Below are 17,008 nucleotides of genomic sequence, written 5' to 3'. Positions count from 1 at the left end.
CAGAAATGGAGAATCAGTATACATGGATTCTAGATCTGATAGGGCCACAACTGCATCATTCACTTCTCCTTTCAAAGACTAGGGGTTTGTACTACAAAATAAGAGGTTTGGTTTGAACAGTCTTTTTTTTTTTTTTTTTTTTTTTTTTTTTTTTTTTTTTTTTTGAGGCAGAGTCTCGCTCTGTCACCCAGGCTGAAGTGCAGTGGCACCATCTCTCAGCTCACCGCAACCTCTACTGCCTGAGTTCAAGCAATTCTCCTGCCTCAGCCTCCCAAATAGCTGAGATTACAGGTGCGTGCCACCTCGCCTGGCTAGTTTTTGTATTTTTAATAGAGACAGGGTTTCAACATGTTGGCCAGGCTGGTCTCAAACTCTTGACCTCAGGTGATCCGCCCACCTCGCCCTCCTAAAGTGCTAGGATTACAGGTGTGAGGCATCACGCCCAGCCTTCACATCCCTGGGAGACTTGAGGTATTAGAATCTCTAATGGAGAGGTATACTTTTTAAAAAGTAGAGCCCATATAATTCTTGTTTTAAAACTATAAACTACCGACAGTAAAGCACAATAAAATATTCCAGCGTGGCAGGAATGCATAGCTAGACTGTAGAGTGAGACAGTATTGTAGAGGACGTAAAGTTTTTGTTTGTTTTGTTTTAATGTTGAGAAATAGTAGCCTAGAGAACACAGATGATCTCAAAAGTCAATAGAGGGCAAGAACCTGTTCATCTTATTCATTTTTGTATCCCTAAATGCCCCATATGGTGTGCCTGGTATAGTAAGAATTATTGAATAAGTTAATATGAAGCCCTTCTACTTAGAAAATTTTTCTCAGACATTGAGGAGAGTAATTTAAGCTGCAAAAGTTTCACTCCGTTGTTAGTCCTGCCTCTCCTCTACAGATAAGGTTTGACTGACTCTTTTTGTTCCATATTAATGCCTATTCTCTTTTGGCCTAAAGTCTGTACCTGTATGTACAGGTAGATACAGGTACCTGTCTGTACCTATATAGATTTATATAATTTATCAGATGCTTCCTTCTGTTCCTATCCTGGTTCATAGAATGAAATCAAAACATTAATTGTATCTCCTACCTTTGACAGTAGACTAAAACCCACACTCCAAAGGACTGTTTACTGCTTTCCCAGACTTTTCTCTTGGCCTTGTGTTAAGATGTTGCTAACAAAGAAGCTCAGTACTAAAAAATTTAGTACAGTTGTTTCTTCTCAATTGGTAATAACCACCATTCTGGGCACTGTTTCTTGTGCATCCTAAAACTAAGGAATTAAAATTTCCTTTGATAGTGTAAGTATAACAAAAAAAAAATTAATGTTCAAAGTAGATTACTCTTTCAGAGGTTCTTATAAAATGACCTAAAAAAAAGTTTATTAATATAGGAAACTTGCCTATCCAGTCTTTCCAAATTACCTGCTTTGAAACAGTCCAGTAATGATTTTTTCTTTTTTTTCTATTTCTATAATGACTTTTTTCTATTTCTTTTTTCTGTTTACTTAAAAAAATAAGATGCTGTGTTTTGTTTTTATTGAAGTAAAATTCATAAAGAATGAAAAAAGTGTATTAGAAATTGTACAATTTGGCCAGGCACAATGGCTCACGTCTGTAATCCCAACACTCTGGGAGGCCAAGGCAGGAGGATCACTTGTCAGGAGTTTGAGACCAGCCTGGCCAACATGATAAAACCCCATCTCTACTAAAAATACAAAATTAGTGGCTGTGGTGGTGCACACTTGTAATTCCAGCTACCTGGGAGGCTGAGGCAGGAAAATCACCTGAGCCCAGGAGACGGAGGTTGCGGTAAGCTGAGATCATGCCATCAAGCCTGGATGGCAGAGCAAGACCCTGGCTCAAAAAGAAAAACGAAATTGTATAATTATCTTTAGGCTTTTGGGTACAAACGTAGATCCTCAAAAACTTTATCAGAAATTTGGAAATCTGTAAATAAGTTATATGTATCTCCTTTCAAAATCCATTATTAGTAAGTTAATATTTATTAAAACAAAGCTAGTGCATGTTGAAAAAAGTTTTTATTTCTTTATTCTTTATCCCTCCTTATCCCACTGAACTATTGAAGAACTTCTTATAGATTTACCTTCCCATTAGTGCTATAGTACAGTTTTGTTTTATCTCCATTATCTTGTGTTTCCTGGCTAAGTTTTACTTGTTATAAAGCTATTGGGTCACTTTTGGTCTAGAATAGAACTTTCGTAATATAAGGGACACCGTAAAATGTAAAGGAATATCTGCATTGCCTTGTTTTCTCTTGTTAGAAAAGTCATGTTCAGGCTCCTTTTTTAATGCCCCTCTTCTTTGGAGGAAGAATTTCTAAAGGCACACATTCTTGAACTAAAAAGAAATGATGATGTATATTAGGTTTGCCTTTTGGCACATGTGAAAAATGAGGTTATTCACACCTTCAGTTCTGCCATATATCCATTATCAAAAAAGTACTTCCAAAATAGTCTCCCTGTTCCATAGTAAAGTCACAGAGGTGGTTTGGAGTTCTTCAGCTAGGTCGCAGTGTCCAGGAACAGATCAGATCAGAATCAGTATGTTGTTTATGATACAGATCAAATTAACCAGTGATTCTTCCAGTTTTCTACTTCCTGTTTATTTCCTCCAGACACAAAATAGGTTCAAGGAGAAAAGTTCTTTTCTACCATTAAACTTTTGAGCTGCCTGTGTTTGGGATTCAAAGTATTTTGGGTGCTTATTGCTTAACTGGGCTGAAGATTATCTCATGTGACAGCATAGATCTCTTGTTTTGGAATTGCCATTACTTTCTAGAACAGGCATTCTGTACAGCTGCCAACATGCTCTGAATCCTCTTGCTTCATATTACAGTGATACTGCTTTGTCAGGGTAGAATTCAGCCTCACAGGGCTGGAGTCAGTCACTGCTGACCTCATGCCACAGTACAGCATGTTCAAATCTGGGAGAAACTGCGGGTTATTCGGCATATTCCTCCTCCTCCTCTCTCACAAGCATGGAGCCCTCACTGTCCTCGGAAACCGTATGTTGTATATGTGTGTGTATCTGTCTTTTTAAAAAAAAAAAAAAAAAAAAATCTCTTCCTAAATCCTATAGTTAGTCCTACAGCTTTAAGTGGGGGCTGGTTGAATAAACAGAAAGGAAATAGCCTGAGCTGCTGAAACTTAGCGTTTTTCAGCAGTAGATCTCAACCAGGGGCGTTTGTTATTTTAGAACTGACTTGTGTAGGGTTGTAATAATGAAGAAGCATGATATGTGTTTCCTAGTTGTTCATTTTACCTAAAGCTATTTGGACAAAATGCAGAGGGTGCTCTGTAGCTGTATGGGCATGCTCAGATCATCCTGGAGTGTCCCGTCTCTTGTGTGTAATGGGCTGCTTCAGTGCAGAGTAAATGTCATCCTCACTTTCTCAAGTGAAATAGTTACTGGACAATCAGTGTTTCCTTCAATGAATGAGTTTCATTTGCCTTGGACTGCTTGGGAAAAACATGGGTTAAATTTGAAAATGCCAGGCATGCATAACAAATGGGAATTTGATTTAGAGCCACCTGGAATACTTCTTACATTTAAAAAAAAAAATCTTGATGGATCTGTGTGACCAAAAAAAAAAAAGAAAAAGATTTCTTAGTGCTCAGCTACTTATTTTCAAAGTATTTTTCCCAAAGACTTGGAAAATTTCTGAATTGTTAAGCAATATACACATATCTCAGTGTGAAACTTGTATCTCGAGATCAGCAGAACAAATCTCTGAGATAAAACTGGATTGGAGGATGATCCAGCTTTATTCAACATAACCACCATTTTCACTTTTCATCCATAGTCTTTAGTACAAACTTAGTCTATAGTTTGATTTTACCATTTTTTAGTTGATCTTATAAATGATACATATTTTCTAAGAGATAAATACCAAAGCAAAGCAGATTCTTTATAGTTTTGCCTGATTCTGAAGTTAATATATGTTCATATTGTTAGCTATTGAGCAGTTGGATTTAAGATCCAAACAGATTTTTTACTCTGAAGTTTGATATTGAATTACCCTCTTATGCCTTATGGTTGATAACTTTTTAAACAGATTTGTGCCTCCGGTCTGTACCTTTTTCTGTTGTTTGTTATATATCTTGGATTCAAAACCCCTGACACAACTCTGTTTGTTCTGAGGTTATAAAAGTTCAGTTTACTTATCTATTTTATTAAGAATGCTATCCCAGGGTGAATGGGGTGATCAGAAGGAAAGCATTCATAGAAGAGCCCTAAAGGAATAGTGGGTGGAGACTAACAGTAAAAGAGAAGTTAACTCCTTTTTTTTTCCGTTATTGATAGTCAGGTGGGGGAGGGCATAAAACATAATTTAAATATTTTTAATTGATTTTATTTGGTGATTGCATTAACTTTTAAGAGTAGAGAGAGTGTGATAAAAACAATATAGTTAGTACCTGAGTGAGTGAGTGTAGATTAAACCAGCGGTCCCCAACCTTTTTGGCACCAGGGACCAGTTTTGTGGAAGACAGTTTTTCCTCAGATGGGGTCGGGGTGTCTGTGGGGAAGGTTGGAGTGGGATGGTTTGGGGATGAAACTGTTCACCTCAGGTCATCAGGCATCAGTTAGATTCTCATAAGGAGCATGCAACCTAGATCCCTCGCAAGCACAATTCATAATAGGGTTTGTGCTCCTATGAGAATCTGATGCCACCACTGATCTGACAGGAGGTAGAGCTTAGATGGTAATACTCACTTGCTCGCTGCTCACCTCCTACTGTGTGGCCTGATTCCTAACAGGCCACTGACCTGTACTGATCTGCGACCCAGCATTTGGGGACCCCTGGATTTAACTATTTGCCTGCTTCCCTACCTGTGTCTCTCTCTTACCCGAACTATTTTTTGATTGGTAAACTAAAATATTCTCATTGAAACAATGATTTAAATGTTCACAAATGAGGTACTTGCCCCTAGTATCTAAAATTTTTAATGTAACTGTTTAGATATATGAAATTGCTATAGATAGGGGTTCGTACATGACCTCCTTGCCTGAGATTGCACACGCTTTGTGGGGTTTTGTTTTTTTTTTTTTTTTTTGAGACAAAGTCTTGCTCTGTCGCCCAGGCTGGAATGCCGTGGCGCAATCACAGCTCACCGCAAGCTCTACCTCCTGGGTTCACACCATTCTCCTGCCTCAGCCTCCCAAGTAGCTGGGACTACAGGCATCCGCCACCGTGCCTGGCTAATTTTGTGTGTGTGTGTGTGTGTGTGTGTGTGTGTGTGTGTGTGTGTGTGTGTGTGTGTATGTGTATTTTTAGTAGAGACAAGGTTTCTCAGTGTTAGCCAGTATGGTCCCAATCTCCTGACCTCATGATCCGCCCGCGTCCGCCTCCCAAAGTGCTGGGATTACAGGCGTGAGCCACCACGTCCGGCCTGCACATACTTTGTGAAGAGTTCATTCCAAATTACAGAATGAACATTTTGAAGGCAGGATTTCAGAAGGAAAAATGTAGCTGACTCTGGTCCCAGCTACTTAGAAGGCTGAAGTGGGAGGATCACTTGAATCCCGGGGTGGGGTAGGGCGGTGGAGGTTGTAGTGAGCCAAATTACCACTGTGCTCCAGCCTGGGTGACAGAGCCAGATCCTTTCTCAAAATAAATAAATACAATAAAGCAGGGTAAGAGGGATTGGAAGTGCTGGACATTGAGGGTAGACTGCCATTTTTAATAGAACAGTAAGCATAAGCTTCATTTAAAACAAGACATTTGAAGGAAGGCTTGAAAGAGGAAAGCAGGTTAGCCATTCAGCTGAGGAATGAGCATTCCAGGCAGGGGGTACAGCCAGAATAACTGCAGGAGTTTTCACAGTGTTTACAAGGAATTAAAAAGAGGTTAGTTGGTATGACTAGAGCAAGAATTAAGACAGGGAAGAGTGGCAGGAATTGGGAGTGTGAAAGATTTAATACAGTGTATCAGTTATCTATTGCTGTGTAACAAACCACCTTAAAACTTAGTGGCTTAGCCAGGCACAGTGGCTTGCACCTGTAATCCCAGGTACTCAGGAGGCTGAGGCAAGAAGATCACTTGAGGTCAGGAGTTCAAGACCAGTGTGAGCAACATAGTTAGAGCCTGTCTTTGAAAAAAAAAAAAAAAAAAATTAGCCCATCACGATGGTGTGTGCCTGTAGTCCCAGCTACTCAGGAGGTTGAGGTGAGAGAATTGCTTGAGCCCAAGAGTTTGAGACTGCAGTGAGCTATGATCAGGCTACTGCACTGCAGCCTAGGTGACAGAGTGAGACTGTCTTTTAAAAAATAATAAAAATAGTAGCTTAATATAACCTTTATTTGCTCACAATTTTGAGTCAGCCATTTGAGCTGGGCTCCACTATTTGGTTCGTAGGCTTGTCATTATAGTTGTTGGGGGCTCAGGTGGACCTGGATGGTCTAAGATGGCCTCGCTTCCTCATGTGTCTGGTAGTAGGTACTGCTGTTGGCCGGACCTCTCAAGGTTTTATTTTTTCTTTTTAACACTCATCCATGTAGACAAGCTACAAGAATTTTAGCCCGAATAGCTATTATAAGGATGAGGTTGTCAATAACTGAGATGTAAAGTGTGCTGGAGATCTCAGTGCAACAAGAAAGGACAAACTCCAATGCACAAATACTTTTTAAGCCTCTGCTTGTATCACATTTACTAACATTTCACTTGGCCAAAGCAAGACCATGACCAAACCCAGTTTCACTGGATGGAGAAATACATTCCACCACTTTTTTTTTTTTTTCTTTTTTAAGACAGGGTCATACTCTTGTCCAGGCTAGAGTGCAGTGGCACAAACACAGGTCACTGCATCCTGGATCTCTTGGGCTCAAGCCATCCTCCTGGCTCAGCCTCCTGAGTAGCTGGGACCACAAAAACATGCCACCACGCTCTGCTAATTTATTTATTATTATTATTATTATTATTATTATTATTATTATTTTGTAGAGACGGGGTCTCACCACATTGCCGAGGCTTGGTCTCAAATTCCTGGGCTCAAGTGGTCCTCCTGCCTTGGCCTCCCAAAATGTTGAGATTACAGGCATGAGATACTGTGCCTGACCAGAAGCCACCTCTTGATAGGAGTGGGAAAGCCAGATTATAAAGGGAAGGGTATACGAGATTGGGTGAATGTGGCTATTAATCTACCATAAAGAAGGCCAAATCAGATACGCCTTTGAAGGCCATTTGAGGGCAAAGGAAATTGAGTGGATAAAACATACTCAGTTTCTCCCACTGTCCTCTCAACAACACACTTCTGATGCCAGGTCTGCGGGGATTTCTTCCCACCAGCAAGCAATTCTGCAGCAGACACCAGCGGGGTATCCTTTAATTCAATTCAATTCTGACTCTGTCTACGTGGAGATAGTATTAGATCACACTAGTTGAGGACTGAGTCCCACAAGGCTGCATCCCACTTCCAGTGCCCATTGAAAGCCCCAGGTTATTTTGCTTGTACTTCTGACCAACTGGCTATAAATTGGGGTTTCCACAGCCCCCTCCTTGGATTCAGTTAATTTGCTAGAGTGGCTTACGGAATTCAAGAAAACATGTATACTGGCCTATTATAAAGGATGCAGATGAAAAGATGCATAGGCAAGGCATATGGGAAGGGATGCAGTGCTTCCATTAAGCCCCCACCCTCCAGGAAACTTCACATGTTCAGCTATCCAGAAACCCTAACTCTGTCTTTGGGTTTTTATGGAAACTTCATTATGTGAGTGTGACTGATTAAATTGCTTGCCATTGGTGATCAGTTTAACCTTCACTCTCCTTCCTTTACCCTCCCAGAGGTTGGGGGGTGGGGCTGAAGTGCCAATTCTCTAATTACGCCTTGGTCTTTCTGATGACCAACCTCATCCTGAAGCTGCCAACCATCAGCCATCTTATTAGCATACAAAAAGACACATCACTTTGGAGATTCCAAGGAATTTAGTAGTTCTATGCCAGGAAAAGGAAAGGAAGACCAAATACAGTTGACTCTTGATCAAAGTGGGTATTAGGAGTGCTGGACCCTCACACACAGTCAAAGATCCGCGTATAACTTTTGACTCCCCCAAAGCTTAACTAACAGTCTCTTGCTTAGCAGAGCCTTACTAATAACATAAACTGTTATTAACACATATTTTATATGTTATATGTATTATATACTCTTCTTACAATACAGTAAGCTAGAGAAATTAAAATGTTAAGAAAATCATAAGGAAAATGTTATTTTAATTTTAAAATGTTAGTAAAATCATAAGGAAGAGAAAATACATTTACAGTACTGTATTTACATATGTTTATAAGACAAATCATCTGTATGCAATGGTAGGCAATTGCAGCAGCAGACCTCAACCTATGGTACGTATCATGCAATCAACTTTTTCTTGTAATGTCATGACATTTTCTCTGCTTCTTGGGAGCATTTCATTGTCACTAGTCACACTTCTTACGCATCTCATGGTGTTATTCAAGGTTTACAGTATTGTACTAAACACAATGAAAAATAATAGAGAACCCCCAAGAGAACACTTTTTACTGAGATATGCAGTTTACTGGAGAGAGGACCTGATCACTCAGGTGATTAGTGTCACATGCGTTTTAAGCGGATACTTGCAATATTTCACTCACTGCTAGCAACTGGAGGTGGCTGTGAAAATTTTACAGTAGCACAGTAAATACTACAGTTAATTGTATGTGGTTTATGCTGTTACGATTTAATACTTCATCTTTGTTTACGTTTCTCTTGACTGCAAATGGCACCATGTAAGTGTTTGTATAAATTTTGATAGATTTAACTTCAGATTTGTATATACTTTATGGTATTAAATGATAAAATAAACAGTATCTGCTTATGTTTTATGCATTCATTCACATCTTTTAATTTTTTGGTATTTCTAGGTTATGTAGTTTGCCATTTTTTCCCAAATTGTTGCAAATCTCCAAAATATTTTAAAATATATTGGAAAAAATATGCATGTAAGTGGATCCATGTAGTTCAGACCTTTGTTGTTCAGGGGTCAACTGTGTATTTCACAGTATCGCAGGAATTCATTGAAGAATTTTAAGCAGAGGACTGATGTGATTTGACTTAGGTTTTTAAAGGATCATTCTGGTTATAGTATTAAGAACAGATATGGGGGCAAGATAGACCAGTTGGGAGACCATTTTAGTAACTCAGGCAATATATGATCATGGTTTAGACTAAAGTACAAGTGAAGATTAAAAGATGTAGTTGAATTTTAGATGTATTTTGAAGGCAATGCTAACAGAATTTTCTGGTGGGTTGGATGTAAGGTATGAAAGAAATTGGAACCTATGAGGATTTTATCCTAAATGGCTGGAAGAATAGATTTGTCATTAACTGAGATGTAAATGCTGCTGGAGGGCAGGTTTTGTGGGAAAGAGCTGGAGTTCAGTTTCAGGTGTTCATCAGCCATCTAAGTGGGAATGTTGAATAGATAAGTGACATTTATGAGTCTAGAGACTCTTAGAGTCATAGGATACTAAGGAGAAAGTTCTAGGCAGAAAACATAATTAGGGAGAAGAAGAAAAGGAAGAAGATTGGCCTATGAGAGAAGAGGAAAATCCAGAGATTTTTTGGTGTACTGGAAAACCAAGTATGGAAATTCTTCATGGGAGAAAGGAAACATCAAGTACATCAAATGCTGCTGATAGGTCAGTAAGAAGAGGACTAAGAACTTCTCTTTGGATTTAGTAATTTGGAGATGATTGGTCACCTCAACAAAAAGTTTTTAGTAGACCAATGAGATAAAAGCCAGTTGAGTGGGTTTGTGAATGGGAAAAAGTAATTTGTAGACAGTGAGTTTGAATAATCTTTATGAGTTACACTACAGTAGGAAGAAGAGAAGTGGGGAAGCAACTAACTGGTGAAGGGAATGGAGTCAAGAAGTTTATTTAAGATGGGAGAAATAAGATTTACATGTTGAAGGGGAAAATTCATTAGAAAAAATCTATCAGTTTCTTATTTAATAAATAGCATTTGTTATGTGCCAACACTATTCGAAATGTAACTGAAACACAGGTTCAGGCACTCACCACTTGTAGAGTCCGATAACATTAGTGAGGGCTGGTATAAAGAGTGACTTTTTATTCCAAAGCTAGCTTAGGGGAAGAAATACAGGCCTCCTGCCTTAAGGGTACCACTTCAGCTTTGGAGCAGAAAGCAGGTGCTTTTAAAAGGGAGCTTGGCAAGAATGGCATGCAGTGGAGGAAGCAAACAGGTGAGGGTGCTTTATCTGCTGGGCAGTTGAGCTGCCAATCACTGGCACCTTCATGGGCAGAACTAAGTTGTAAAAGTGGCTGAGGCCGGGCACAGTGGCTCATGCCTGTAATCCCATCACTTTGGGAGGCCGAGGTGGGCAGATTACCTGAGGTAGGGAGTTTGAGACCAGCCTGACCCAACATGGAGAAACCCTGTCTCTACTAAAAATACAAAAAAAAAAAAGGTTAGGCATGGTGGCAGGCACCTGTAGTCCCAGCTGCTCGGGAGGCTGAGGCAGAATTGCATGAACCTGGAAGGTGGAGCTTGCAGTGAGCCGAGATCGCGCCACTGCACTCTAGCCTGGGTGACAGAGCTAGACTCCATCTCAAAAAAAAAAAAAAAAAAAAATTAGCCGGGCGTAGTGGTGCATGCCTACAAATCCCAACTATCAGGAGGCTGAGCCAGGAGAATCGCTTGAACTCGGGAGGCAGAGGTTACAGTGAGCTGAGATTGTGCCATTGCACTCCAGCCTGGGCAACAAAAAGCGAAACTCCATCTCAAAAAAAAAAAAAAAAAAAAAAAGTGGCTGAAACTCTCCAGGTCAGAGAGAGTTTCGTTGCCAGTGTACTTTTTGTTGTAAATAGACTGTTGTCTCTCGAGGCAATCTCCTGGTGGGAGAGTTCCACTCTGGAGCTTCTAAGCACATGTCTGGTGAAGAGGAGGTAGCAGGTTATAATTGTATTTCTAAAGAGCTAAGTAGGAAATGGGGTACAGGGGAAAAGGAGGAATGAGAAAAGAGAAAAAATAATTTTAAAATAACTCATTCTGTCTCTTAGAAAAATGGAGGTACTCAGTTACAGAAACACTTTATAAATATAAACTCATTTAATATAAGAATGAAACAGTGACTGGCCACTCAGTATAAAGTAATATGGTGGGTGCTGTAAGGAGTTCAAGAATGTATAAGACACAGTCTCAGACTTAAACACTCACAATGTCAAGTAAAAATATATATATACCATAAAAATTAGACAATTTAGAAGTACAGAGAACTAAAAGGAGGTTACTTTTAACGAGAAAATAAGGAATGTCAATATAAAGGGAGACTTATTTGGACTTAATTTATGTACGTTTCACTTCAAGCACAGAGCAGACAGGTTGGTTGGTTGGTTGGTTTGTTTGTTTGAGACGGAGTCTCTCTCTGTTCCCAGGCTAGAGTGCAATGATACAATCTTGGCACACTGCAACCTCTGCCTCCCAGGTTCAAGCGATTCTCCTGCCTCAGCTTCCCGAGTAGCTGGGACTAAAGGCACACACCACCACACCCAGCCAATTTTTTTGTGTGTTTTTAGTAGAGACGGGGTTTTGCAATGTTGGCCAGGCTGGTCTTGAACACCTGACCTCATGATCCCCCCGCCTCGGCCTCCCGAAGTGCTGGCATTACAGGCATGAGCCACCACGCCTGGCCAGAGAGTGCATTCTAAGGTAGGATGGGGACAGGGTTGGATATAGAAAGGAAAACATTTGTCTTCAGAAAAGACAAAGAACTTCAGAGATATTTTCTGTGACCGTAATTGTCATCTTCATGTTTGTAGTCCTAGCTCCTGTGTAACAGTGAGAAATAAAAGGAAGAGTGGGAGGGTGGATGTGTATGTGTCAACTGCATGTGTGCATCTTCAATACCTAGAATACAGGGAGTCCTCTACTGGGCAGATATACTTAGGACCCTATCTCTGATTTAAAATCAGTTTGCTGAGCCATCCAGTATTATTTTTCACATAAGTAAAATGGAAAATTTTGAGCTCTGGTAAACCCAGGAAATAGGATTACAGTGTGTCCTTTAATTCTCATTTCCTCTGAATGAAATGTGAACTGGTTGTTTGAAGTCTAAGGATATGTGGAAAATACAGACTGTTTAGATTGATACATGGGTGGAAGAATGTATTTTATGTTCAGTGGAAACTTGTGAAGAAAAGTTTATAGGGAATCATTTCCAAGGAGTGTAGAAGCCTAATTAAAGTTGACTTTTTTATCCTCATTAGTGCCTCATGCATGTTAACTGTTTGAAAAATCTAAGTATGTTTTTCATTACACCCTGATTGCAACTTCAGGGAAAAGATCTTTTCTGGGCTCCAAAAGTTCTAACAGAAAAGGGAATATGTATGGTTGTTACAGATGTATGTATGGTTGTCATATTATATACCAAATGAGCCTACCTTTATATTGGCATTTCTTACATTGTCCAGTTAAAAGTTCAAGTTTCCAGGTGGTCAAGTTTACCCATAATCAAAAAAATACAAATGATAAGTGAAAATAAGATTTCATTTTAATTATCAGATTAATCAAAATACAAAAGTTTGATACCTGGAGCTGGCACAGTCATTCACCTACACTGTTGGCAGTAGTGTAAACTGTTGCAGTCTTTCAGGAAAGCAATGTGTAATGTCTATCAAAGTGCAAAATATATACCCTCTGATACACTGCTAGGAATTTACACTATCAGTATACCCAAAGAAGTTCACCAAGATATATACAAATATGTTTGTAATTTTAAAATGGAAAGAATTTGTTTTGATGCCCAGTTGAAGTTCAATGACAAATACCTTTGACGTTCCCTCACCCCCTCTCCTCCCAAAGGTGATTCCGCTTTCTTCCTTATTGAAGAACTGTATCCCATATTGTCCTGTTTTACAATTATCAGTTGGGTTTATAAGAAGTTTTTTTTTCCCCCTAGATAGAAACAGAGGCTTTTCATTTATTCTGTTAATAGTTGTCACTAGAGATGAGGTGTTCAGAATGAAAGACAGAGTACTCTGAGATGATTCTCACACAAGAGGTATTAGGAACATAATGGGCAACAGTAGGGATCTGTTAATTAAAAACAAATCTTTAAGAAGTAAGGACTGTTAAGGATTGGTATGTGAGAGTGAAATGGGGGAAGTAGGTGGTCTAGAAGAAGCTTACTGTAACTGCATCACTGCATCTCCAGATAATTCTTTTAATTTCTAGAAACTCCATTTTCTTTTCCTTTTTTTTTCTTTTCTTTTTTTTTGAGATGGGGGTCTCACTGTGTTGTCAGTGGCTGTTTACAGGCACAATCATAGTGCACTACAGCCTTGAACTCCTGCCTCAAGCTATTCTCCAGTCTCCCAAGTATCTGGGATTACAGGCTTGTGCTATTGTGCCTTCATTTTCATCTTTGAAGAATAGAACCAGGTCACAAAATTTGAGAGAGCATCAGAGGAAGACAGAACTTTTATCACATATATCCTAAACGAATGCTGCCTTTCCATTTTATATCATTGCATTTACATTTATCATTTATGTTTTATCATACATATTTTACCAAATGTCACAGGTCATTTAATGAAGCAGTTCCAGTTTTTGCCTGTTAATCTTACATTTTCTCTAGTGCAAGAGGTGGCAAATTGCTGGCATCATTTGACTCAATACTGTTATCCACTAAATTAATTATATGCCAGATTACCTATGAGGTTAGAGTTGGGTGGACGAAAAAAGCCCAGGCTAAAGTGCGGTAGCATGATCACCGCTCACTGCAGCCTCCTTCTCCTGAGCTCAAGCCATCCTCCCGCCTTGGCCTCCTGAGTAGCTGGGATGGCAGATGTGCACTGCTACACCTAGCTAATTTTGTTATTTTTTGTAGAGTCAGGGTCTCACTATGTTGCCCGGTCTGCTCTCAAACTCCTGGGCTCAAGCAATCCTCCTGCCTTGGTGCTCCCCCCGCCCCGCCAAAAGTACTGGGATTACAGGCGTGAGCCACCATGCCCAGCCTTCAGTTGTCTCTTAAATGAAGATTAATATTGGAGAGAGTTGAGCCTCGAGAGGCTCTAGTTTCAGTCCTACACAGTTACATATGTTCAGTTGGCCGGGCTCGGTGGATCAAGCCTGTAATCCCAGCACTTTGGGAGGCCAAGATGGGCGGATCACGAGGTCAGGAGATCGAGACCATCCTGGCTAACATGGTGAAACCTCGTCTCTACTAAAAAATACAAAAAACTAGCCGGGCGAGGTGGTGGGCGCCTGTAGTCCCAGCTACTCGGGAGGCTGAGGCAGGAGAATGGCGTAAACCCAGGAGGCGGAGCTTGCAGTGAGCTGAGATCCGGCCACTGCACTCCAGCCCGGGCGACAGAGCAAGACTCCGTCTCAAAAAAAAAGAAAAGAAAAGAAAAGAAAACATATGTTCAGTTAACCTGCCAGAGGTTTTATTTCTCATCTATAAAACAAGAATGTTTTGAGATAACCTCTCAAGATTTTTAGATTTCACAATACTCAGATGATACCTATACAGATATATAAAGATTGGTTTTTAAAATAAAATGGCTAGGCATGGTGGCTCACACCTGTAACCTCAGCATTGTGGGAGGCCAAAGCGGGAAGATCACTTGAGCCCAGGAGTTCAAGACCAGCCTGGGCCACAGAGTAAGACCCTGTCTCTAAAAAAAAATTTTAAAAATTAGCTGGGCGTGGTAGTATGTGCCTGTAGTTCCAGCTCCTTGGGAGGCTGAAGTGGGGGGATTGCTTGAGCCCAGAGGGTCGAGGCTGCAGTGAGCGGTGATTGTGCCACTGCATTTTAGCCTGGGCAACAAAGCAAGACCCTGTCTCAAAAATAATAATAAAATAATAATGTTTTCTTTCAGAAAGAGACTTGCGTCTTAAACTTCTTGTGCATTACTCATTTGTAGTCAGTTATATTTGATTTAAAAAGCAATTTCTTATCTGATTATAATTCCTAAATTACAAACTCTACAGACAGTAAATGAGGGATTTTGCATAAACTGGAGCAGCTCGTGTATTGGAAAATCTAAATTTAAACAAAAGCCTTATAACTTTGGGTAGACTGATTGTTTTCAAATGCATTCAATCTAGGATTCCTTTATTTATTTGTTTATTTTGAGAAAGAGTCTCGCTCTGTTGCCCAGCCTGGAGTGCAGTGTTGTGATCTTGACTCACTGCAACCTTTGCCTGCCAGATTCAAGTGATTCTCCTGCCTCAGCCCCCTGAGTAGCTGGGATTACAGGTGTCCGCCACCACGCCTGGCTAATTTTTTTTTTTTTTTTTTTTTTTTTTTTGAGACAAAGTCTTGCTCTGTCGCCCAGGCTGGAGTGCAGTGGCACCATCTCAGCTCACTGTAACCTCTGCCTTCTGGATTCAAGCAATTCTCCTGCCTCAGCCTCCTGAGTAGCTGGGATTACAGATGTGTGCCACCATGCCCAGCTGATTTTTGTATTTTTTTTTTTAGTAGAGATGGGGTTTCACCATGTTGGTCAGGCTGGTCTCGAACTCCTGACCTCGTGATCCACCTGCCTCAGCCTCCCAAAGTGCTGGGATTACAGGCATAAGCCACCATGCCTGGCCTAACTTATTATTATTATTATTTTTTAGTAGAGTTAGGGTTTCACCATGTTGGCCAGACTGGTCTCAAACTCCTGACCTGTAGTGATCCACCCACCTCAGCCTTCCAAAGTGCTGGGATTACAGGTGTGAGCCACTGCACATGGTCTCGGATTTCTTTAAATGACTCTTTTTAAGTCCAATGTAATACGTATTATTTCATATGTAAATTATTAATTTGCATATTATTTTACAGAAAAAATCTGTCTTAAGTGGGAGTAGCATATCTTATTGCACGATATTAATCTCTGGTTATACTAATTAGTAAGTTGTAATTTGAAATTAATACAAATTTATAGTGAAATTGGTGTTACCATATGATGTATATGTATACTTTTAAATAATGATGTTCACATAGACTGTATCTGTCAAAACTGATTAGTTTATTACAAACATGAGAATTAAATTTTGGGCATAGACTGAATGCTTATTAAGCGGCAAGTGATTCTGGAGTGCATCAGTCCGCATTCATGAAACTAAGCATAGATATAAAATTGTACATGATTTGGTGCAGTAGCTCACACCTGTAATCCTAGCACTTTGGGAGGCTGAGGTGGGTGGATCGCTGGAGGTCAGGAGTTCAAGACCAGCCTGGCCAACATGGTAAAACCTTGTCTGTACTAAAAATACAAAAATTAGCCGGGCGTGGTGGCAGATACCCGTAATCCCAGCTACTCTGGAGGCTGAGGCAGGAGAATCACTTGAACTGGGAGGCGGAGGTTGCAGTGAACTGAGATTGTGTCACTGCACTCCAGCCTGGGCAGCAGAGCAAGACTTCATCTCAAAAAAAATAAAATAAAATGGAACATGGCTGAGAATATAGATTTCTTGAAATTTTGGTGGGAGAAAGACTTGCGCCACAAATATCCTGGGCTTAGTGTCTTTTAGAGAGAGAGTTTCTCATTAGATTCAGTATCTTCTTTCTGTAGTTGCTGACCTATATATAATTGGTGCCTCTGTAAAGCCTGTTACTTTTAAGTAGAGTTGTTTTTCACATTTAGCATAAACACGCTGAGAATTTGTTGTTACTGTTGACTGACCACTTAGGATTGGCCATGGGAGAAGACTTAGAATAGTCATAAAAACCGTAAACTTGGATTTAGAATATCTGAGCTCCAGATTTAGCTTAACTTCTCACTAGTCCTCAGTCCTTAAATAATTCCAACTTCTCATGAGCCTCACATTCCTCATATTTAAAATGAATGATAGCTGGGCACCCTTGTTTGTGCCTGTAGTCCCAGGTACTTGAGAGTCCGAGGCAGAATCACTTGAACCCAGGAGTTCAAGACTAGCCTGGCCAACATAATGAGACCATCCCCATTCCCCCATCTCAAAAATCTTAAAAATTTGGAAAAATAAAAAGGAATAA

The 17,008-nt window shown here is 40.0% G+C and overlaps 1 protein-coding gene across 5 annotated transcripts in view; it reads left to right on the top strand.

Moving 5' to 3' along the window:
- TMCC1 (transmembrane and coiled-coil domain family 1) overlaps nt 1-17,008 on the top strand; it is a 249,393-nt gene that overhangs the window by 170,456 nt on the left and 61,929 nt on the right. The window contains exon 1 of one of the 5 annotated variants that reach the window (XM_010381510.2): nt 2,556-3,029. The exons of the other annotated variants lie outside the window; for them this stretch is intronic. Within the exon in view, the coding sequence (XP_010379812.1) occupies nt 3,003-3,029 (27 nt within the window). The 5' untranslated portion in view covers nt 2,556-3,002. Of the gene's footprint in view, nt 1-2,555; nt 3,030-17,008 lie in introns of those variants that run through there. 5 annotated transcript variants of the gene reach the window in all.

Source organism: Rhinopithecus roxellana, chromosome 1 (genome assembly GCF_007565055.1).
Source record: "Rhinopithecus roxellana isolate Shanxi Qingling chromosome 1, ASM756505v1, whole genome shotgun sequence".
Lineage (NCBI taxonomy): Eukaryota > Metazoa > Chordata > Mammalia > Primates > Cercopithecidae > Rhinopithecus > Rhinopithecus roxellana.
This window is presented reverse-complemented; position numbering and strand designations above follow the sequence as displayed.